Here is a 23,340-nt window from a genome sequence, read left to right on the forward strand (position 1 = left end):
TCCTCTCCTCTCCTCTCCTCTCCTCTCCTTTCCTTTCCTTTTCTTTTCTCTTCTCTTCTTTCTGTACACATACATACACATACAATATGTGTGTCTGTGTTCCTAAGTATATACATACAATTTGCTCAGTCCACATATTTGTATCTATATGACTTCAGGCCTGACCACTTGATATGGAATAACCAATTAGCCCACTTTCCCCCAGGAAGAGTATTTCTCTTGCTCTGAGCATTCTTTAGTTTTCAAGGGCTGAAGCAGGGGATTCCCTTCTCCGTGTTATCATGTCTATCCATGTCACTGCTATTGCAGGTCTTATTTAAACAGCTATATTGATGAGACTTCATAGGTATAACTTCTCTGGTAGTTCTCGTAGACATAACTTCACCAACAAATTTCTATTCCTCTGACTCTTTCCACAATTATCCCTGAGCCTTAGATGCAGGATTGCACTGTAAATGCATAAATTTGGACTTGGCGCCAAATGATCCCTTATTCTCTGCAGTTTTGACTACTTGTCGTTTTCTGTAATGGTCTCCATGTGTTGCAAAGGTACATTTTCTTAATGAGGGGTAAGGACTACCCTTATCTGTGGGTGTAATGACAAATATTTAGAATGTGGTACGGCATGTTGCTGGTTTGGTGAAGCGGCCATTGTCCATTCTTCTCTAAGAGTCACAACTTTATTAGATAGCTGGCTGGGTTTCCAAGTAAGAAGCATGGCTTCCCCTTGATGGGCAAGCCTTAAACTCAATTAGAGAGCTGTTGGTTACCAACAAGGTGTGTGTGCCACTACTGTATCCTTAAGGTTATCTTGCCATGCTAGTCCTTACTGAGGTTCACAGGCATCATAGCGGGGGTTCCCTACTTCTTTAGCTTTGGGCAGCAGAGGGCTACCCTCAGCCACCATCTTCCCTTGGAGTCTTGTCTTGTTTCACTGCCTTCTCTGTGTGTTTGAGTCTAAATTTTCCTGCTGTGGTAAAGGTACCTGTAAGACCTCATCTTAACCAGATTACATCTGGAAAGGCCATTTCCAAACAGGGTCACATCTAAAATGCAGGGGGTTTGAACTTCAGTGCATCTCTGTGGAGGACATAGCTTACCCTGTAGACTACCATTGGTCTTCTAGGGAGCTGTAGACATTTTCTCGAGTTAAACATGATAGTTGCACAACTATGAATATTGACTGTACATTTCAAATCAGTCCATTGTATGAAAATTATACATCGATAAGATTTTTTTAAGGAGAGGGAAATAATAATGATACAAGATTTTAAAAAGGGGGTGGGTAGGTAAAACAAAGAGCTTGTAGTCAGAAGCCCTTAATTAAAAGAAAGACATTTCATTTAACTCCGTAGGGCACTTGCCTAGTACAGTGTCAGCCCTGAGATTGATCCCGGGATCAAACCCTTATCTACATATAGCCCACATATATGGAATCACACAATATGGGCATCCATAGTGCCTATAAACAGGAATTTAAATACATGCAAAGAAGGAGTCCAGTGAACGGGATGTGGGTGACAGGGGAGGGTACAGGTTGCCTCTTTTTCCTTTCTTTTCTTTGGTGATGTAAGAAGATATTGTGACTCTGTTAGAATATACACTTTCCCCCAGGGCTTTCTAGGTCTGTCAGGCTGGCTGGCCACACCTCATCCTGGGTTTCCTGGCCTTGGTGGCCCTTGTGGGTTGTTTGCTTTTGAAGTTGGCATCATTCTGCCACCACTCATCCCTGAAATGGAAACCAAATGATCATTTTGAAGCATTTCGAATTGCTTTTGATGTCACTAGAGAAGCCTCATCTGTTCCCTGTAGATGAGGAAAAACATCCTTTATCTAAGAGCAAATCACGCTTTCTAAATGACAGAAATGTTTGGCTGGAGTTAAAAACTAAAGGTTAAGGATAAAGGTCCATTTTTTTTTTTTAACATTTAATCCCGTGGCCTTGGTCCTGCCAGAGCTTTGAGAGGGGATGTTTAAAAGCAAAGGTCAGCATTTACCCAGGACTGACCAGCTCATGTGTGAGACAGGACCTTAAAATGACATCTAGCAGCACCAACTTGTTATTAGCAGCCTCAGGCCTCCGAGTGGTCACATGACAGCTGCCAATGTGTTGGTTTCAGGGAGAATCCACAGTTAAAAACAAGTGTGGATCTTGAGGCCCTGTGCTTTGTGACAGTGGCAGAGAAGATCATGATTGAAAACGTGTGGACCCCAGTCCTTCTCTTACCCTGTGCTCCAACCTCAGCGTCTTAAGACCCTTGAGTCATCACCAGAGGAATACAGATATAGATAGGGATAAAGTCACTGAGCTCAAAAGCAACTTAAGGTAGGGTTTATTTGATTTCTACAGTCCATCATAGCAGGGCTAATGACCTCAGCTGAAAGAGGAAGCTGGTGGCTCTCTGTAGGGAACAGTCTCAGGCTGCAGCCATCCTGGAGGAGAAAGCTGCGATTGATGTTTTCTGTGCACACTGCCAACATCCATACTCATATCAGACAAGGTCTTGCCGTCCTCATGACTCTGAAGCCTTGGTGTCCGTGACATGTTGCTCCTGTCCTTAGGGCCTCCTTGCAGAGAACTCAACCATGATACACATTACCTGGCCTCAGTAGCCTTCTCCAACCTTGGTAGGAGCCTTCACATACCTGCCATTCTTGCATCTTTCATGCCTATGAAACAAGTACCACAGGGATAACGTGTGCAAGTTGCTGTTTTGTTGCTGTGATGAAATACCATGAGCAAAAGCAACTTTGGGAAGAAAGACTTTATTTTAGTTTACGGTTCCAGAGGGGAAATTCATAATGGTGAGGCAGCAGGCAGGAAGAGCAGGAAGCTAGATGATCACATCTTTCATCCACAACAGGAAGCAGGAATAAGAACAGGAAGTGATGTAAGACTATAAACCCATCCCCCAGTGAAGTACTTCCTCCCTACTTCCTAACAATTCCATAACCTCCCCATCACATGCTCAAATATAAATGTAGGAGGAGCATTAAAACTACCACCCGATGCTACTATATTCTGCTGTCAGCTCCAAGACAGAGCCTGGCTCCTTGGATCGCAGTTGTAGTAGCCAGAGTGCTTTCAAGCTAACCCCAAGGAAATACTGCCCTTGGTGTAAGCAGGAATCCTAGTGCAGGAATCCTAGTCAGAGGCAATCTCAGCTCATTCTCCTTCCTTTCAATTAACTTTGTATGTCACATGCTGGAGCCCTTAATGGATGGGTTGTCATTCTCAAAGCACCTTTCCTACTATCCAAGTGCAGAGTGGCATTTCTTTTGAGGTCGCTAACTTCTTTAATGATTACAGCTGCTTTCCCAGCCCCTGCCTTGCCTGGAACTGTAAACTCCCTTCTTTCTCACCAGTTGGTGCGCTTTCCCAGTCTCCCTGGTACATCTGTTGTTCTCTTGCTCTCATTGTAAACCAGAGCATAGCACTAAGTAATAACCACACCTCAGTCTCAATGTTCTCCTACACTGAGATTTTATCCCCCATATAGCCCACAGTGTTTGCGTTTAGTCTCACTTGGGTTTTCAGGACACAACCGAGTACAGTCAGACTTTTTGCCAGAATACCATATGAATGGTTTCTAACTTAGTTCTAAATAGAGTTTGTTTCCCTCTGAAACTCATGAGTTGGCCCTCCACAGTCCCTGTTTTTCTTGGTATTCTGGTCTCCCAACCTACTTCAAGAATGGCCTAGTATGCTCTGCTTAAAAATTTCTGTGGCTTTTATGGTTCTAAACTTTTCCATAGTCCCTACTCCCATCCAAAAGCAGTTCCAAATGTCTAAGAACTACATGGTCAGATTTGTCATGGTAGCATCCCCACTCCTGGTACAAATCTTCTGTACTGGTTATTTCACACACTGCTGTGACAATGTCTGATAAAAGCTACTTAGGGGTGGAAGGGTTTTTTTTTCTCCTCATAGTTTGAGGTGTAGGGAAGCAGAAATGTGAGGTGTCTTGAGCACATTGCCCTCACAGTCAGGAAGCAGAGAGATTAGATATTGATGCTCAGCTCACTTTTATTCCAGTCCAAGAACCAAGATGCTGACCATGTTAGCCATGTTCCGTGTTTCTGAGCAGTCTCATTGATGCCGCTCCAAGGATCTCTCTTTGAACAGCAACTTCCAACACATAGTGAGGACAGTTCGGGGTTGTGCCTCAGGACTCTCAAGGGACCATGGATCAAGGCTTGGTGATGCTGAAGGCCCAATGTTTGCTACTTACCACAGTTAATGGAACTGGGTTTCATGGTTAAACTGAGTTAGCAACTTCAGAGCTAGAGTGCTCCAAGTCTAGAGGCTGTTCCCTCAACCACCTGTACCTGTGATTCACCAGCTATGGTGTGGCCTGGAATAGCTTTTGCCTGAGAACTAGATGAAGGACTGTTAATTTCACTTACAAGGAACCAGCAACCCTGATGCACACATAATGGCAGGTGTGGAACCACAATGGCCGGGAATTACTGAGGAAGAATCAAGGGAGCTTCAACCCCAGATACCTCAGATGAGGAGGGTGGCAGGGGTTGGCTACCACCCCTACCCAACCTGGCACCATCAAGTTGATTGTCCGACCATCAACCCCAGTAAGAATTTTTCACCCTGACAGTTATCAGGCTTCACTCCTTGTTTGACCTTATATGGTTCCCCTCCACCCCCACCTCCACCTTTCGGCCCCTGAGTATGTAGATGAAACATCTTCCAACACCCTGCTCTGGACAATGGCACAGCCACACAAACCTTGTCCCAGAGACTCTGGCCAAGTAAACTGAACTGGTTCTCTGAAGCAGTTCCCAGTTATGCTTGCCCAAGCAAGATCCTGTACTGTACACACCCACACCAACTAAGCTTCCCTTCCCCCAGTCCACCATGGTCTCTTAGGGAGAAGTAGACACAGGGCAGCAGGCGCTAACTTTTTTTTTTTTTTTTTTTTTTGAGGTAGTGTCTCACTATGTTGTCTAGCCTGGTCTCAAGTGCTCAGTCTTTCCACTTCAGTCTCCTAGTAGCAGGAATTACAGTTGTAAACCACTCCACCTCTTGCTTCTTGCTTTAAAAAAATGAAGTCTCTCTCTCTCTCTCTCTCTCTCTCTCACACACACACACACACACACACACACACACACACACACACGTACATGGATATATCTAAGTTTACCATTATGACTGTTTTAAGTAGCATTAACTATTAAATATGTTAGTGTGCATGATTTTTGGTTTCTATCATGCATAAGGAATTATACATTATTAAAGCAAGTTGTGACCCTGGAGGACAAGAATGATGGGGAGCAGAGAGATCCACCTAGATGCTCAAGTTCCTTCTATACATTTTTTTCCTGGGGTCTACATGTAGTCTGTGGGACCTCCTCCTGTGTCTCTTGAGTGGTCTCTAGATTACAGGTAATGTCAGAATGCTGAAAACCATGGAGACACTGGACAAACTGTCACACTGTGTTGCTTGGGGAACAGTGACACAGACAGGGGTCTTGGTATCTGTTCAGTACAAGTGCTGGGTTTTTATTAACCAAATGTTTTCAATTCCCAGTCTGTGACTAGAAGGAACTTCTGCTCTCACTGTTGGTGACAGAGTTCCAAGAGGGGCGTTGGGCTGGGTGAGGGGTGAGAAGGAGAGCTTGACTTTTCTCTGGCAAGTGAAAAAGGGGGCTTGGTGGACCTCCCAGGTCACTGGAATTACGTGGAGCTGTCGTCAGGGACAAATGAGCATGATTTCTGCTTTCTTGTCTCACCATGTGGCCTTAGCAATGTCGGTCGGCCTTGGGGGACGGGGGGGGGGGGGATGAAACGCTGTTGTTGATAAACAGCTCCCAATCCAGAGTAACCAAATCTTCAGTGTCCTCACCTCAGTCACTTGAGCTCATTCGACACTGCAGGTTTTTATTAAAGGCAGGAGGTACGCGTGTGCTTAAAAAAGTACCTGCTGTGTAGCTGAAGTCCGAACTGGGGCTGAGTGTCCTACACTTTTATTTGGTCCTGTATCCTGACGAGCCTTTGATTGCTTGGCTAATTAAACCCAGACCCTGATCTAACTACCCTTGTTGAGTTGCAATGGGGTCTCCTTCCACTGGTGCTGGAAACACCACAGTATCACGGGCATGCAGTCAACCCACCCCTTGCCCCCTCTGTCTGAACATAACCAGAAGCAGCAGCCACGTCCCTCACGTGCCCCATGGCACCTCAAGTTCCCTAGAAGCTTCTTTGCCCCCTTCCAAGCTGTGCCCTGTGACTTGGCTTCGCTTTACAAGGGAGTGGGCAATGTCTGGCAGAGGAAGACCTGGCTGTTGCTAGAGGCGGGCATCTCTTTTCACATCCAGTCTAGACTGAGGGCAGGGCACAGGCTTTGAAAACTGCAGGACTGGGAGCTGTAGAGGACTAGGGGTCTTTGGGAAGACCTCTTGTTCCATTCTGCTCCTAGGCTGAAATGCCTGTGGGTTCTCACTGCAAAAGGAAAACAACCACCAGACATGCATCCAGGATTAAAACTATTTCCAAAACACATTATTAAAGCAAGCTGTGACCCACATATTTCTTGTCCACTTAAGAGTTTTTCAAGCTATTGAAAAGACTGGAAAAAGTGAAACACCAGAAAAATAAAGGGGGCCGGGGGCGGGAGCTGTTGTTGGATGGCTCTCTGGAGATGTGTTGCAATGTCTTCGTTTTGAAAATGCAGGCTTTGATGTTGAGGATGAACCTACCCGGGTGAAACCATCAAGGGGCAGGGATGGGAGTTTGAAGGGTAGTGGGTGGGATGCATTGTCTACAGCCTAGATGTGACTGTGTTTTTGAAATAAAAGACATCTCAACTAGGGTCATCCTCCATTGACTCCCTGTATCATCCCTGGCCCCCCAGTCCCAGGTCTCCAGCTTGTCCCAGAGATGCCATTCACTGATTTCGTCCTCAGTCCTACCCTGTCCCACACCTTATCACCATCCCTGTTTCCCCACCCACTCTCCTACCCAGAAAGGCAAGCAACAGGAAACAATGTTAGGAACACAATGTTAAATCCTGTGAAAAGGACACTTTAGCCACACATAGGCCCAAGGGTACAAAGGAACTGGCTGCCTTCTTAGGTGGCTTTGCATATAGCAGCAAAAAGCTAGCAGTAGAGTCCTGAGGACTGAGAGCCAGGTAGCTTTTCTCCATCCCTGACCTCAGTTGCTTCGAGACTAACAGACCATTTCGTCCAGAGGAGTTGCTAAAAGCCAGTCCTCCCAGGGACTCTTAACGCTAGGTGATTGTTATGTTAGCTTTATTATGCCTTCCACTAAAAATCTAACTCATTCTTTCCCTGTTCCCTTGAAAAATGAGAATGTCTGGGTCATTAGGTGATATAAACCCCTAGAGAAGCTTCAATGTAAAACCTCTCCACGTGGGTCTGGCTGAGGCTAGAGGCACTGGAGTCCTGTTTGTCAATGGACTTGCAGTTACAGAAGATACCACTAGATGGAGATGTGAGTTATAGAAATGTGATCTCTGGCCCTGCTTTCTTGCCTGTTAGGGCTGTTTAAAAGTCCCAGGTACCACCCAACTGATTTCCAGAGTGGTTGTACCAGCTTGCAGTCCCACCAGCAATGGAGGATGACAGCATCCTCACCAGCATCTGCTGTCACCTGAATTTTTGATCTTAGCCATTCTGGTGTGAGGTGGAATCTCAGGGTTGTTTTGATTTGTATTTCCCTGATGTTGAACATTTTTTTTTAGGTGCTTCTCAGCCATTCGGTATTCCTCAGTTGAGAATCCTTTGTTTAGCTCTGTACCCCATTTTTATAATAGGGTTATTTGGATCCAGCAATACCACTCCTGGGCATATACCCAGAAGATACTCCAACATGTAATAAGGACACATGCTCCACTATGTTCATAGCAGCCTTATTTATAATATCCAGAAGCTGGAAAGTACCCAGATGTCCCTCAACAGAGGAATGGATACAGAAACTGTGGTACATTTACACAATGGAGTACTACTCAGCTTTTAAAAACAATGAATTTATGAAATTCTTAGACAAATGGATGGATCTGGAGGATATATCATCTTGAGTGAGGTAACTCAATCACAAAAGAACACATGATATGCACTCACTGATAAGTGGATATTAGCCCAGAAGCTCAGAATCCTTCTTAGAAGGGGGAACAAAATACCCATGGAAGGAGTTACAGAGACAAAGTTTGGGGCAGAGACTGAAAGAATGATCACCCAGAGACTGCCCCACCTGGGGATCCATCCCATAAACAACCACCAAACCCAGACACTATGGCAGATACCAACAAGAGCCTGCTGACAGGAACCTGATATAGCTTGAGGGCCTCTGTCAGTGCCTGGCAAATACAGAAGTGGATGCTCTCAATCATCCATTAGATGGAGCACAAGGTCCCCAATGAAGGAACTAGGGAAAGTACCCAAGTAGCTGAAGGGGTCTGAAGCCCCATAGGAGGAACATCAATATGAACTAACCAGTACCCCCAGAGCTCCTTGGAACTAAACTACCAATCAAAGAAAATACACGGTGGAACCTGTGGATCTAGCTGTATATGTAGCAGAGGATGGCCGAGTCAGTCATCAATGGGAGGAGAGGCCCTAGGTCCTGAGAAGGCTCTAAGCCCAAGTATAGGGGCCTGGGAATGGGAGTGGATGGGTTGGGGAGCAGGGGGAGGAGGGAGGGAATAGGGATTTTCAGAGGGGAAACTAGGAAAGGGGATAACATTTGAAATGTAAATAAAATATCTAAGAAAAAAAAGCCCCAGGTAGTAGCTGATGCTTTTCCTGCAAACTTATTGATATTTACATCAAGTATTAACGAAAATGAATGACTGATTTGAAGGACTGTTTCTCTAGTGTATCTTCCACTTATTTTCTCAAAGCTCAGGAGGCAAAGGCTGGAAGACCACAAGTTTGAAGACAGCATAGACCACATTGTAAAACAACAGCAAAACAAAACAAAACAAGAAAACCACATGTTCATATTCTTACAGTAAGAGTGAAAGGCCGTGTGGATTGGCATCAAGGTCATACCTTCAGGCAGGGTGTGGCTAACCTTAATTTTTCATCCTCCTTTAAAGAAAATATTTCACTCCTGGGTTGTATGGTGAATATTGGAAAGTTTTCTGTGTAAAAACAGCTGTTTTCAAATATTCCCTTACAATTTTTTTCCACTCATGTTGAGATCCTCTTTTATCTCTGATTCCCCTTACTTTCTTAAAGGAAGGAAGGAAGGAAGGAAGGAAGGAAGGAAGGAAGGAAGGAAGGAAGGAAGGAAGGAAGGAAGAAAGAAAGAAAGAAAGAAAGAAAGAAAGAAANAAGGAAGGAAGGAAGGAAGGAAGAAAGAAAGAAAGAAAGAAAGAAAGAAAGAAAGAAAGAAAGAAAGAAAGAAAGAAAGAAAGAAAGAAAGAAAGAGAAGGGAAGAAAGACTCTAAGTTCAACTGTGTGTGTGTGAGTCTGTGCGTAGGACTGCTGGTGCCCACGGAGACCGGCGGAGAGCACTGGATCACCTCTGGAGCTGTAGTTACAGGCCATTCATTGTACCCTGATGTGGGTGCTGGGGACAGAAATCATGACTTCTACGAGGGCAGGTGATGCTCTTGACTGTTGAGCCACCTCTCTGGACCCCTTTCCCTACTTTTTGAGATAGAACTTGATCTTTGTCCTCCAGAGAACTAGAATGGAGCAGTGTTTGCTAAACAAGGCATGCAGAAAACAACTCTCTGGTCCACTCACCAATTGTCCCGGCACATACAACCACCTCTTTCCAGGCTGGAGGACATTCACCTCCACATTCCTTCCTCCCTTTAAAATGTAAATATATTTAAATGAGCCTTGTATGTAAACAGCCTGGGCTCTGTGGTCAGACACAATACTGCCTCTTACCTTCACTAAGTTTCACTTATACAGGATATTAAATTATTAACTTCCTTAGGGTTGTAATGATCAAATGGGACACTGCTCATGATAGACTCTAGAACATCCCACAGTAACTATTCAGTTTGTATGATTTTCTTTTTGGTTTACTTCCTTATGTAATACATGGGAACCATAAAAAAAAATCTACCTTTAAAAAGTAGACAATACAAAAAAAGTGACCTAATACAAAGGAATGAAGCTTAGGGGGACAGAACATGCACAGGGCTTTTGAGATGCAAGGCCTCATGAACGTCTGGTGATTTACTAAGACTCTCACACTAGCCCTAATGAAAGAGAATCAAGTTCCTTTAGATAATTTCTATTGATCATAGTTGTACTGGCTGGTTTTGTTTGTCAACTTGACACAGGCTGGAGTTATCACAGAGAAAGGAGCTTCAGTTGGTGAAGTATCTCCATAAGATCCAGCTGTGGGGCATTTTCTCAATTAGTGATCAAGGGGAAAAGGCCCATTGTGGGTGGTGCCATCTCTGGGCAGGTAGTCTTGGTTCTATAAGAGAGCAGGCTGAGCAAGCCAGGAGAAGCAAGCCAGTAAAGAACATCCCTCTATGGCCTCTGCACCAGCTCCTGCTTCCTGACCTGCTTGAGTACCAGTCCTGACTTCCTTTGGTGATAAACAGCAATGTGGAAAATGTAAGCTGAATAAACCCTTTCCTCCCCAACTTGCTTCTTGGTCCTGATGTTTGTGCAGGAATAGAAACCCTGACTAAGACAATAGGCAAAACTTATCACCTCTTCAACAAAGCCTAATCACTCTTGGTTTCTAATCCTAACAGTATATCTTTTTAATATTGGGGTTATCACACAGCAAATGTATCTGACCTCCATCCTTTAGAAGGTGTTGTGGTCCCTGTTTGATATAAGCCAAGTAGAAAGGAGTGCACAGCAAAGCTCCTTATACCTGTGACAAAACAGTGTGCTGGGCAGAATTCTAACATGGCCTTCGTGCTTAAGGCTCCTAGTTAGTCTGTGCAGGACCATGATGGCTTATCTGTCCCATGACTGGATTAGGTGATAGAGCAGGGATGGGAGTTCAAAAGAAATGAAGGAACATTCAGAGATAAAAGAAGGGCTCCCATAGGAATTACAGGATTGTTTGTTTTCATATGGAAGACCTCCAAGTACCCACCAAGGGAATATGAGATACAGCCTAGTACTCCTGCCTGTCAGGCTGTTTGTGGTCAGTGATGGTATGAAGTCACCAGTGTACGCTATAGATCATGTTAAGTCCCCTCCCCATCACCATGCAAAAAGAACTAGTATTCAGTTCTGGTGTGGCATCTTGCTGGGATTCAAAAAACTAAGTGGCCTTGATGTGAGAGGGTGGTCAAGAAACCTTTGATGGCAACTGAGAAGAAACGGTGACCTCAGTCTGTTGCAGGATATTTGATCACACTGTGAATCTGGAGATTGTGTTATTTACTNGAAAAACCTGTTTCTAGTTGTGGTGCGGCTCAACCCTAGCACACACCATTAATTCGAGAGCATTCTGTTCATTTTAAACAGAATTACATAAAGTCAACCATAGATCAAGAGGTGGAGCAAACAACCAACTGTCAGAGAGTGAACATAGGACAAAACCATAGAGAGTAAGAGGGAGACAGGAGGATGGACAAGAGAGATGCCCAGGAAGTAGATGAGAGGGACATTGACCTTGAAGGGTTTTTATTTATTTATTTATTTATTTATTTATTTATTTATTTATTTATTTATTTTTATTTATTTATTTTTTTGAGATGGCACGAAGGAGGAGACCTTTCTCTTGGGGACATTGGAGGAAGGTCCACTGTGCTTTCTTTGTCTCTCTGAGCTAGTAGACTTTCACCCTAGGATCTGGCTCCCGATTCTTTATTGGTAAAATTGATTGAGATTTTGTTAAAAACAATAGTCTGCCATTTGTGAACAACTGATTCTACCTACAACCTGTCTGAGTTTGAAATATAATTCAGTGATAACATGAACCAGCAGACATCCTGATTTCCCTGTATTAGAAGAGTGTCCCGGCTACTTTGTGGCAGGTTGGCATGGGACGAGTGCATCATGAGAGACAGTTTGAGGTGCTCTGAGCTTCTGTGGGTGACTACAACTATCTTCCTGGTTCTTGTGAAGATGTGTAAGCTGTAGGAGAGGAGGGACAGCATGCTGGGTTCTTGATGATTTTTAGGGAGAACCTCGAGCCTCAGCCCCATCCTCCATGGCTCTTTGCTGAAGCTCATCTTGGTCTTCAGTCTTCAGTGGTACCCATGCTCTGCATCTCTAACTAACACAGCTCGCCCATCTGCCTTGAAATTCTGGCAGTTGCTTTTGAATACTTGGTAAAAAGTCACTACATGTGTTGGTTAGTCTTGTCAACTTGACTACATCTGGAAGGAACTAAGACCCAAATGACTAGGCATACCTATGAGAGACCTTTTTTAATGAAATCTTTTATAGTGCAAAGGCCTACTTCTGATCTGTATTTTTTTGAGCTGAGAAGCTATAGCTTTAATCTGGCCCACACCTTCTGCTGTCGACCTATATGGATATCTGAGAAGAAAGCATATTCTCACTCCCCCTGACCCTGTACTCAAGGATGTCCATGGAAATGGCATGTTTTGATATTGTGTTGAGGAGGTAGGTAAATTCACCAACATAAAATTCAGGAATAAGGAGGCTCTCCCAGACTTCTCAGGTTCTGTAAGCTGAATGCTTAGGAAGGTATTTGGGAAGGTTGGAAGGGAATGGATTAAGAAGAGCGATCCTGTCCTCTGCTGAAAGCTTCCTGTGTCCAGGCCTGGGATGAACATGTCATATTTGCTGGTGCTGACATAAGCCCAAGAAAGCAGGAGTGTTTAGACACACAAGACCCACGCACTCTGCTCAGTTTGTAAATCAGGAGCAGTAAGGTGGACCCAGGAGAAGACAGGAAGGAAGCAGCTGGAACCAGAATTGTATTCTCTCATTGTTGCCAGAAGCAGAGGGCCATGAACTTCTGGGATACCACTTCCTGTCCTGCCCCAGGTTCCACTCTGCATCACTGCCTACAGGTTCTCTGCCACTTGGCCAGGAGAAAGGGAATGTTCAGAAGCCCTAGAAAGTATCCACAAGAATTCTGGAACTGTGCTGGCCCTAAGGTGGGCTTGAAGCAGAGAAGTCCAGGCAGGGGCGCTGGCCTGGTGCCATCAAAGACCTGTACTGCTCAGTGCTGCCATTGCAGGGCAGCCTTGGGTGGGTCTGCCTGGCTGCAGTTGCTCAACAGAGGTCTCCTCCCATCCCTCCCGCAGGGTTTGTGCTTGAAGCCTGCTTTAGGGAGTTGGGGAGGATGTAGGGTTGTGTGAAAGTCCTCTTTAGAGGCAGGTCACAGGCGCCAGTGAATGAACAGTGCTCCGGGGGTGTCCACCTCTGCTGAAGTCAGTGTGATGTCTGAGATTTTATGTTCTATGGGGACAGCTAATCATTGACCCTGGGCTGATTGACACATCAGAAGTGCTTTATAAAAAAACAAGCAATGCGATATCAAACCTCAGGTCATGTCACCAGGACTTGCTTTTAAGGAAGCCATTAAGAGGGAAAAATTGGAAATTCTCTACGTTTTGTAAACTAATCAAAATCAGAACACTTTCAACTTTTTCCACTGGGTGGTGCTTTTGTTTATGTTTGCTACAGGAGTCCAGCCTCAGGGCAAGGCCCAATCTAACTTAGCCCTGGCCAGCCATTTCTCTTTGGAAGTCTTGGAGTAGATAAAGTTATAGAGGTGGAATCCCCACCTCCCTGTCCCCTCCATCCTCTTCTCTCTCCTTCCCTTCCTCCTCTCTTCCCTCTCTCCCCCATCTCTTCTCCTCCCCTACCATCCCCTCCCTCCCTGCTCTCTTACTCATTTTCAAAGGTTCTTTTCTCACAATACGGATATGGATGTCTGTTAGCATCTCCATGATATGGATATAGATATGGATGTCTGTTAGCATCTCCATGGGACTGTAGGTTGAATACAAGAAGAGCTGATGAGGGTTTTCAGTCACTTTCTAGTACTGGTTAGTGCCCAGTGTTGGCATTCCTTTGTAAGCTCCACCCAATAGCTCCCTAGCAATAGCCAGGTAGGCCTGGCTTATTATAAAGGGGCTGTTTGGCCCCTCCTAGCTCTCTCTGCCCCTGCTCTTTCTCTGCCCTTTCTCTTTCTCTGCCTTCTCAACTCCCCTTCTCATGCCCCCAAATAAACTCTATTCTATACCATACCACCATCCTGTGACTGGTACCTCAGTGGGAAGGGATGCTTAGCATGCCCCCCCCCCCCCGAGGCACCACTCTCACCTCACCATACTTCACCTACCAAAACATAGCCTGGTCTTTTTTTAAAAAACAACAACAAAAAAAAACCCACAAAAAAAAACACAACACCCAGTGGAGAATGAATGCTACCTTTGTCAAACAGACCCCAGGTGAATTAACTCAGTTATAGAGGGACAGGGGTATGCTACACGGGTGCATTTAGTTATCCAGATGTTTCCAGGTGTAGCAAGTATGTGTGTGTGTGTGTGTGTGTGTGTGTGTGTGTGTGTGTGTGTGGCCAAGGGACTGTTTAAAGCTCTGCAGTCCATCTGAGTTCTGACCCAGCAACTTGGCACAGCTGGTCAGTGTGAAAGGAGGCAGTGTGACAGGCAAGGCTCCAGAAGAATGTTATTCCCAAGCTGAGTCAGGGCTGGATTTGGTCCACCAGCTGCAGACTGACCGACTACACTGGAATCATTCATATGTCAGAAGTCACCTCGGCAAAAGCGGCTTTGTGAGTCTGTAAGTAGCATAGACATCACTCCACCTTCAACCAATTCCACTTCTTTTTCCATCCGAGCACAGGCAGCCAGCTTTCCCTGCCTCCTCTGCCCTCAGTGGACACTTCTGACCAATGCTGGCCCACTGAACTGTGCCTAGAAGTGATGTCTTCTGCATCCAGACCTGGCTCACAGAGCTTCTGCCCGCTGTCCCCTGGTCTCCTCCCACTTCTGCAGGTGTGGAGGAGTCCAGGGCCCAGGATGTTGGTAGAGACACCTGCTGGTGTGAGCCTGGATCCCTGAATAACAATGTGCAGTGAAGCTTCTCCACCCCACAAGGACTCGCATTGGACTGGGCAGGGCCATGAAATAAATGTCAGCGGTGTCTGGGCACAAGGGTACAGAGTCGGACAAAGAACAGAAACTGAAAGAGAAGAAAAAGAGCAGATCTTAGGTTTGTCGGGCTGAACTGTCTCCTGTAAAACAAACAAGGCTGAAGACTAAGGTCACTCTTCAGAGCCAGGGCAGGAGGAGGAAGCTGGTGGCAGGAAACCCTATCTGTCCATGGGACGCATTGCAAGGCCTCTGGGCACATGCAACGAGCTAACTCCAAAGGGGTCACATGAGGGGCACATAGTGAGCCCTCCCTCCTGGTGGGTTCCACTGTGATGATTCTAGGTGCCTTAGGTTTAAAATACTTAAAAAATAAAACCCAGGGCCTGTTCTCTGGTTTTTGTTTTTGTTTTTTGTTTTTTGTTTTTTTGTTTTTTTTTTTTTGAGATATGTTTTTTTTGTATAGCTCTGGCTGTCCTGGAACTCACTCTGTAGACCAGGCTAACCTCGAACTCAGAGCTCTGCCTGCCTCTGCCTCCCGAGTGCTGGGATTAAAGGCATGTGCCACTCTATGACTGTTTCTTTTATCATCCTTCCCTTCCAGGAGTGCCCAGCCCTTTGACATTGTGTCATGACATCATCTACAAAACCCATGCAAGGGAGGTGGGCAATCAGGTTACAAAACAAAACAAAACAAAACAAAACAAAAACAGCAGCAGCAACAACAAAACATCTTGTCTTAAGTAAGATTGTGGTTTTGTGTTAGGCTGTTGTCATAGCTGTCCTGAGTTGCATGTGGCCTATGAGCCTCATTTTGGACACAAGTGTCTAAGTAAGACTATATAACAACGTATCAAAGCATCTTCATTGATGGTTTAGTGGGCGTGAGGAGGTCCTATGAAGGTGCTCTGATATCTCAGAGAAGGTCTTGGTCATCCTTGGGATTTAGTATCCGTGGGGGGTCCTGGAGAGGATTCCTGGAGAACACTGGGAGACAACTACAAACTTAAGGATTGGAGTGCATCTTCTAGATGGTCTCTGATAAATTATGCCTTGAATGTGTTTCTCCATCCTAGAACTGGAAGGTTCAGACATCTTAGGAGAAGGAATGTTTTGTGAAACCTGACGTAGCCAAGAGAATCCCTGGCCCCACACTTGGGAAGCCCTGTCAGTAATGGCCAGCACAGCCAGGTTCATGGTGGCACGGGTGTGAGGGGTTGTGGGAACAGCACCTTTCTCCCACCACTCAGGCATCCTCTGGTAGAAATATGATCCTATCCCTCTACCAGTCTTTTAACTCCAGTTGCTCCTCATCTTTGATCGCTTAACATCTGTCTAAGGGTCTGGTGTACTTCCCATCCAAAGACACCTCAGTATTAAGATATCCAAGAGGAAAGCTGTACATATAGTCCCAGAAGCCAGCCCAGGGGGACCAGTCACAGATGGAGCAGTGAGATTGGCTGTCCTTGCTAAGATGAACTAGAGACACTCAGGTCATCCCAACTGATGCCTGAGATGGTAGTTGGACCTGTGATGACAGGAAACTGAATCCTGAATAGAATCAGGAGACCTTTAATGAAGACATTGGTATATCACATTGGGTTTGACTGAGACTGCCATGGAATGGTGAATTAATTACAGGGACTGTGCTATAACCGTGGAATGGAGAGGAAGGCACTGGAAAGTCGCTGCCTCTGTGTATCTGGCAGTGTGGGTGTAAAGTTTCTATGGGTCAGCAAGACTGGATGTGAAGTGGGGGATGGGACTGGAGCCCATGAGGAGGGTGTAGGCCCCACCCTCTCCACAGTGACAGAGCAGGTATGCTCTCCCATAGGTCTGCCCATGTTTCTATGTAGGCCATGAAGCTGAACCGTGATTTGGAGAAACTGAGCATGGTTTCAGCAGTTGCTTGGGAACGCTGAGGGCCTAAGTGCTGCCTTGTGCCAGTGAGGTTGACTAGAAAGCCAGCCAGAGTGGGTGCAAGCTGGAGCGGATCTCTGCTTTTCCAAGCCTGGTGGCTACTGCTTCCCTTCTGTGTCCCGAAAGGTCCAGTGTCTTCTCATAATTCGCTATAGTCCAGGGACATGTAGAAGGGAATGATAGAAGCCATCATTACAGTTTAGTCAAGGCCACAGGCCCTGCCTCTTACGTGGATTATCTCCAGTCACTATAGCTGCGTGCGTGTGTGCATGCATGTGTGCGTGCGTGCAAAATATAGGGAGAGCACCTCTGGCACAGCTGCCTGGTATTTCCTGGGTAGCAATGCTTGCAAGACTCCAAAAACCAATGGCTGCGGGGCCTCAAAGCCTCACTTGCAAGCTTTAGTAGAGTGTGCAGCGGAATCTGGACGTGGACAGAGTTGTGAAAACATGGACCAGAGACTGTAATGGACAACCCTGTGCTGCAGGGATCGTCCATTTTGAAATGTATATACATTCTAACCTCACTTTTAAAGCAAAGCTTTCTGCTTTTCTGGCTATTGAATGTCAGTAGACCTTTCCTGTAGTATCTAGTTAAGTTTTTTTTTTTATTTTTTTTAATCATTGACAGCATATCATTGAATATTAATCTTTAATTTTAATTAAAATGTCAGCTGGAGACATTTGGAGAAATTTGTTCAAGAGACCTCCTGTACCTCCTGGTGATTAAGTTAGTGATGGTGTATTATTTCCTTGAACATTGCCAAGAGAGTAGCTCTTTAGTATTCCTTACCATGCAAAGATCACACACACACACACACACACACACACACACACACACACACACACACAGAGTCTTAAATAGCTCGGCTTAGCCATATACATTATTTACATATGTCAAGAGACCATGTGGTATATATACCATAACTATGTAGAGTCAATTTGCCAATTAAAATACACAGACAAATGTAAACCACAAACACATACTTACCTAACAAAAGGCCCCGCAGAGATGGCTGCAGCGCTGGGTGGTTGACAGAATAGTAGCCCCTGTGATGAGGGCCTGACAGGTTGGGCAGCCTGCTGGGTTGCAGCTAGAAGCCCACTGTGCTTGACAGGGACACTCAGCAGCAGCCAGGGTCCTGGGTGAAGGCGCCACCACGTCACCTGTGGCCCTTTCACAGGTGGCCTGGGAGCTTGCGTGTGATAAACATCTGTCTTCTGTGTTCCCTCTCCCAGCCGCGAAAATGTTGATTTTTGAGAAATGGGAAAAGCAAAGTTCTCATTGAGCCCTGTGCTTCCCCTCCTTATTAGTATATTGCAGTTGTACAAAACAACTGGCTATTCTGCCATATTCATCCACGTCTGTGCTGAACTCTCTTTGAGAACCTGGTCATTGGTGATGTTTCTGCAACTGCTGGCTTGCTCCCAAACGCTTCTGTCCGTCCTGTTTCCCCCTGAGACTCTTACGACCAGCAGGCCCACTTTACTCATCTGCTTTCTGGACACACATTGATGCTGACCAACCCCCCCCCCCCCGGCTGCCATGTAGCATGGCAGTTCCCCACCCAGTTCTCTGTCAACTGTTTGGCTTTAATTCTCAACAGCAAAGCTGGACTGCACTGTTAAATTTAGAAAAACAATCTATGGTGCATGGCATGCAAGAAGGGGTGGGGTTAGCCAGGCAACTGGCTGAGAGGCACCACAGTGAGTCCCCAGATCCCTCTGTGGGCTCACCCCTCTCTGCACAGGCATCTCCCCACACATCTCACACATCCCATGGCTGTGGATTTCTGACATGCTACACAGATACATCTGCCACATGTGTTTATTGAGCTTACATATCAAAGAAAGCACCAACTGCTTGCAGAAACGGAGCTGGGCTCTTGGATAAAAGCACAAGTAAGATTTGTACACTGCTTTTGTGGAGTTTTCCAGACTTGTTTGAAGACAGAGACACATGGCCACTTTAGATGTAGAGGATAGAGGCAGCTGAAGGGCAGGAGAAAACAAAAGAGTGGCCACAGGAAGCCAGAAGGTGGGGAAAGTACCTATGCTCTATGCAAGGCTCTCCAGGACCCCGGATCACGCTCTCTGGCTAAGGACAGTGGAAGGAAACACATGCAGAGGTTCAGATGTTATCGATATGTGCTAGGATTGCAAGTGAGAAGTAGTCACTGGGCATATGCTCTCACAGAGCTCCTGCCTGTAATCCTTAGTGTGCTAACAGAGCAACAGCTACAATAAACACAGTCTAGTGGTTGGCGTGCTGAGCAGGTGATCTGGGAGTGGATCCTAGGTGGGAAAGAACTGTGCGCTGATGTACAGGACCATGTGGCTGGCATATGGGAACTTTCTGTGAGCTGAAGCTTTCTGCTGAACCTAATGCTGTTTTACAAAGTAAAATCTACTTCAAAGAAATACAAAGAAAAAGAGAAAACTTAAGGGGGAGAAAAAGGGCAGGGTGACAGTTGGCATTGATTTTTCCGTTTACAGAGTTAGTGTGTCCCTATTCTTACACCTGGGGCCGGTCCACTTCTACCAAACAATACTGGCTTGCAACTGATACCACAGTTTATGTCCATTGCTGGCTATGTGGATGTTGGAATGAGCAGAAAGCAGGGAGAAGTGAAGGTGACTACATGGTGTGCGTGTCTCTGTTCACACCTGGGGGCCGGGTCTGAGCAGCTGTCTCTAGTATTGCTGGACTGAAGGTGTGGCTCTCATCTCTAGACTGAGCATCAAATCACCCCGCCTAGCCTTCTGGTTTCTGAGGGCTTGGCTGTGCACAGCCCAGCACCTTTCAGAGTCCTCCACCCCAGCTCATCCCCTTATCTGTCATCCTTTTCTGTGCTTAACGCGGTATTTTCTTTCCGTTGGACAGGAAAATGCCCAGATCATCAGGGAAGTGGAAGTAGACAAAGTCTCTGCACTCTCCAGGGACCAGGTGGCAGCCATCAAGCAGCTGTGGCTGGATCCCGGAATCCAGGAGTGTTACGACAGGAGGAGGGAGTACCAGCTGTCAGACTCTGCCAAATAGTGAGTATTCAGCCCCGCCACAGCCACAGCTGCTGTTAGGCCAACTCTGCAAGGCTTCACTTCCCAGGAGGCAGCGGGTTTCCCTGACCTTCCGGCCCGACTCTGAGCCTCTTCTCCCCTAATTCTCTGAGGGTTCCCAGATGTCCCCTGGGTTAGCACTCACCTTCTCACACCCAATTAAGTTGGAGATTCCTTTAGTGGAACGGATCTAACTAAACGGATTTAGTTTTGGAGCAGAGGTTATAATTTAAGCAAAGAACACACCTGCCTGTGATTTTCACTTTCATCCTCTCTGAATCCCTCTGGAAACCGCAGGCAGGCTTTGCTTAAATCTGTTGCCGATCTTGTGGTGCCCTCTAGTGATAGACATTGACATTGCAAGACCAGCACACAGGACCCTCTCAGAAAGTCAACCACTTAATGTATTTTGGCTCCATAAAGCTTTAGATTTAAACCACCAACCCACGAAAATCTCTACTGCACACTATCTAGGAGATGTCACATTTCTTCTTTCTTAAGAGTCCCCAAGGAGCCGGGCGATGGTGGTACACACCTTTAATCCCGGCACTTGGGAGGCAGAGGCAGGAGGATTTCTGAGTTCGAGGCCAGTCTGGTCTACAGAGTGAGTTCCAGGACAGCCAGGACTACACAGAGAAACCGTGTCTCGAAATAAAAACAAAAAAAAAAAACAACACAACACAACAAAACAAAACAAAAAGTAAATCTAAAAAAGCAAACCGACCCTTCTTGGAAGACCAGAGAAAGACAGCCTGACGAAGTTGTAAACATCCTCATCAAAGCAATGTAGCCTTTTATGATTAAACCTCTTAGCTGCCCTCACAGTGACTACAAAACAGCAGATAGAAGCAACTTCAGAAACCATGTCGAGCTGCATGTTCACCCACAGCAGTTCAGCTGCCCCGTGTGAGACTACAGGCTTCCAAGAACTCTAATCTACAGTACCATTTCAAAGCTAAGAATCCCACCTGTCCCAGCCTGAAGGTTTTTTTTCAAGGCCTTATTTCACTTTAGAAAAAAAAAGATGTATTTTGAAGTCAGAAACTTTAATACATAGTTCCAAATAACATCAGACAAAGTTTGATTGTTTTAGAGGTCTCACAGTGTGCTTAAAAGGAAAATGTTATCTTGCTTTGAGAGAATTTTCCCATGGCCTGTTGGTCATCTGCGTATTTTCATATACACTGCTCTTAGTTCAAAGCCTACAGTGAACAGGGTCTCTAGGCTGCTGCTTTTCTCATAGACGATGTGATGAGAACTGGGACGGGCTGACCTATGGTCTCAGAAGGCTCACAGAAGTGCTTCTGAATCCTGGTCCCTTTAGAACCACCTTGGGAGTATAGAGTGGCCTGGCATAGTAACCTCCGAATGTCACTGCCACGTCCATTTCTTGTGGGGACCCTGTGGTTAGGGAGGACTTCCCCTGAGCAAGGAAGGGCATTTTCCCTTTTCAAAATGGAGCCTCAGCATCTTGACTCTTTAATGTCACAGTTATCTGACGGACATTGACCGAATCGCCATGCCCTCTTTCGTGCCAACACAACAGGATGTGCTTCGTGTTCGAGTGCCCACCACTGGCATCATAGAATATCCATTTGATTTGGAAAACATCATCTTCCGGTAAGTCTGTCTCCAAGACAGCATCCTTTAAGGATTTGTCTGTTCAGGGGGCAAGTCCCGAGGTGAGTCTTAGATGCTCAGTTCCTAAGCCCCTCTTGGGTTAGCATAGCCTTCTGGGATCTCATGCTCCGTAACAGAGGGACTTCTGGTCTCCTGTTACTGGGAAGAAGCCTTCTTATGTACTGATCTCCTTTCCCTAATGTTGAATAGGATTTTTCTTTCCCTTGTTACCTTGTCTGAGATTTATCCTTAAAGAAAAAAAAATATAAAGGTGTGTATTAAAAGTTTATAATATATGGAGTACTTGTGTGTGTACATGTGTATATATACATATATATACACACACATATATACACATATATACACACTCATACATACACACACACATATATATGTAATATTTCTATTTATATAACAACACTCGGGATGAATAGATATTTCCTGAACTTTGTATAGGAAAAATAAATAAAAATACAGGGCATTTAAAAGGCACTGAAAAATTTAAAGCCCTTAAAAATTATTTTGTGTATGTGTGTGTTCCTCAGTGTATATATATATATGTACAACACAGGCATGTAGGAGCCCTTGGAGACAATGAAGGCATCTGGCTCCTGGGACTGGAGCCACCATGTAGGACTGAATTCAGGTCCCTTTCAACTGCAATATGAGCTCTTAACCAGGGGGCACCCCTCTAACCCCGCAAATCCCTTGTATCTAGCATTCCCCTATCCTTTTAAATAAGGTTCATTTCACACATCTCTAGCCTCCCCAGATTGAATCCTATATTACAATTCTGCTTTAGAATTTCAAATGGAGGGGGGTGGTGTAAAAACACTCTCCGCATCTTTGTTACAGATGTCTAATTTCATGGTTGCTGTCTCCTAAGCTGCCCCCTGGATTTAAACCTTTTCAACTTCAAGGCTTCTTACAACCTCCCAAACACTTCAGAATGAGAGTTTGCCAAAGCTTTGGTGAACAGTTGTTGTCTTTCCAAAACCTTAGGAGTCTGTTTAATGTCACCTGTGGTGTCACCTTGCAGCTTGTGGCACCAGCCCCATGCAATCTTTCTGGATGAAGAATTCTGATGCTTGCTTGAAGTTGAGGTCTTTGCAGAATGTCTTCATGCCGAGTGTCTCTTGATATCTGCCTCTGCAACATGAGGCAAGCAGCATGCATAGCACTGCAGGCATGTCTGCACCCCTAGAACATGTCTCAAAGGCACTTTCCAGATAGTAGTCATGGGAGCTTCAACGAGCTCATGGACTGTCTAACCAAACTGGTTTGGGGTCTTCAGAAATTGGTGTGTGGATGAGGTGGGATGTAGGGGTGGTGGGTATGACCTGGCAGTTTATGTGCTTTGACGGTGTTTGACAGTGTTAGAAGAAATATTTGCACTCACACTTAAGAACAAGTATTTTACCTAAAACCTACTAGTATTCTCTAGGCCCGGTAATAGTGAGCCTGCATCTTGTGCAGCAGCAGCAGACCTCAGTGACATGGCAGCTATTCCTTTAGACAGGGTACCACTGGACTCATTATAGTGCTTAGGGCTTTATGTCAGCAATCCCTGTGCTGAGTCCCTGAAATATCTCCTGGATTTTCATCCTGAGCAGAGAGCACATGCAGATGGGAAGGAGTGGGATCCAGCTAACAGAAAGGATCTGGGGATAACTGAGATGAACTCTGAAAGCAAGACCAGGATAGAGGGAAGCTAGAGGGGTAGCTCAGTGGCT

General features: G+C 45.5%; 2 protein-coding genes across 2 annotated transcripts in view; one reads left to right on the top strand and one right to left on the bottom strand.

The window, feature by feature from the left end:
- Nucleotides 1-23,340, top strand: part of LOC110320782 (guanine nucleotide-binding protein subunit alpha-14) — a 166,007-nt gene that overhangs the window by 138,177 nt on the left and 4,490 nt on the right. The window contains exons 3-4 of the mRNA XM_021196920.1: nucleotides 19,815-19,969; nucleotides 21,479-21,607. Of these exons, the coding sequence (XP_021052579.1) occupies nucleotides 19,815-19,969; nucleotides 21,479-21,607 (284 nt within the window). The remainder of the gene's footprint in view (nucleotides 1-19,814; nucleotides 19,970-21,478; nucleotides 21,608-23,340) is intronic.
- The window catches only part of Vps13a (vacuolar protein sorting 13 homolog A), a 197,325-nt gene continuing 188,989 nt past the window's right edge, over nucleotides 15,005-23,340 (bottom strand). The window contains exon 73 of the mRNA XM_029542348.1: nucleotides 15,005-15,102. The gene's annotated coding sequence lies outside the window, so the exon portion shown is untranslated. The remainder of the gene's footprint in view (nucleotides 15,103-23,340) is intronic.

The sequence above is a fragment of the Mus pahari genome, chromosome 1 (assembly GCF_900095145.1).
Source record: "Mus pahari chromosome 1, PAHARI_EIJ_v1.1, whole genome shotgun sequence".
Taxonomy (NCBI): Eukaryota; Metazoa; Chordata; class Mammalia; order Rodentia; family Muridae; genus Mus; species Mus pahari.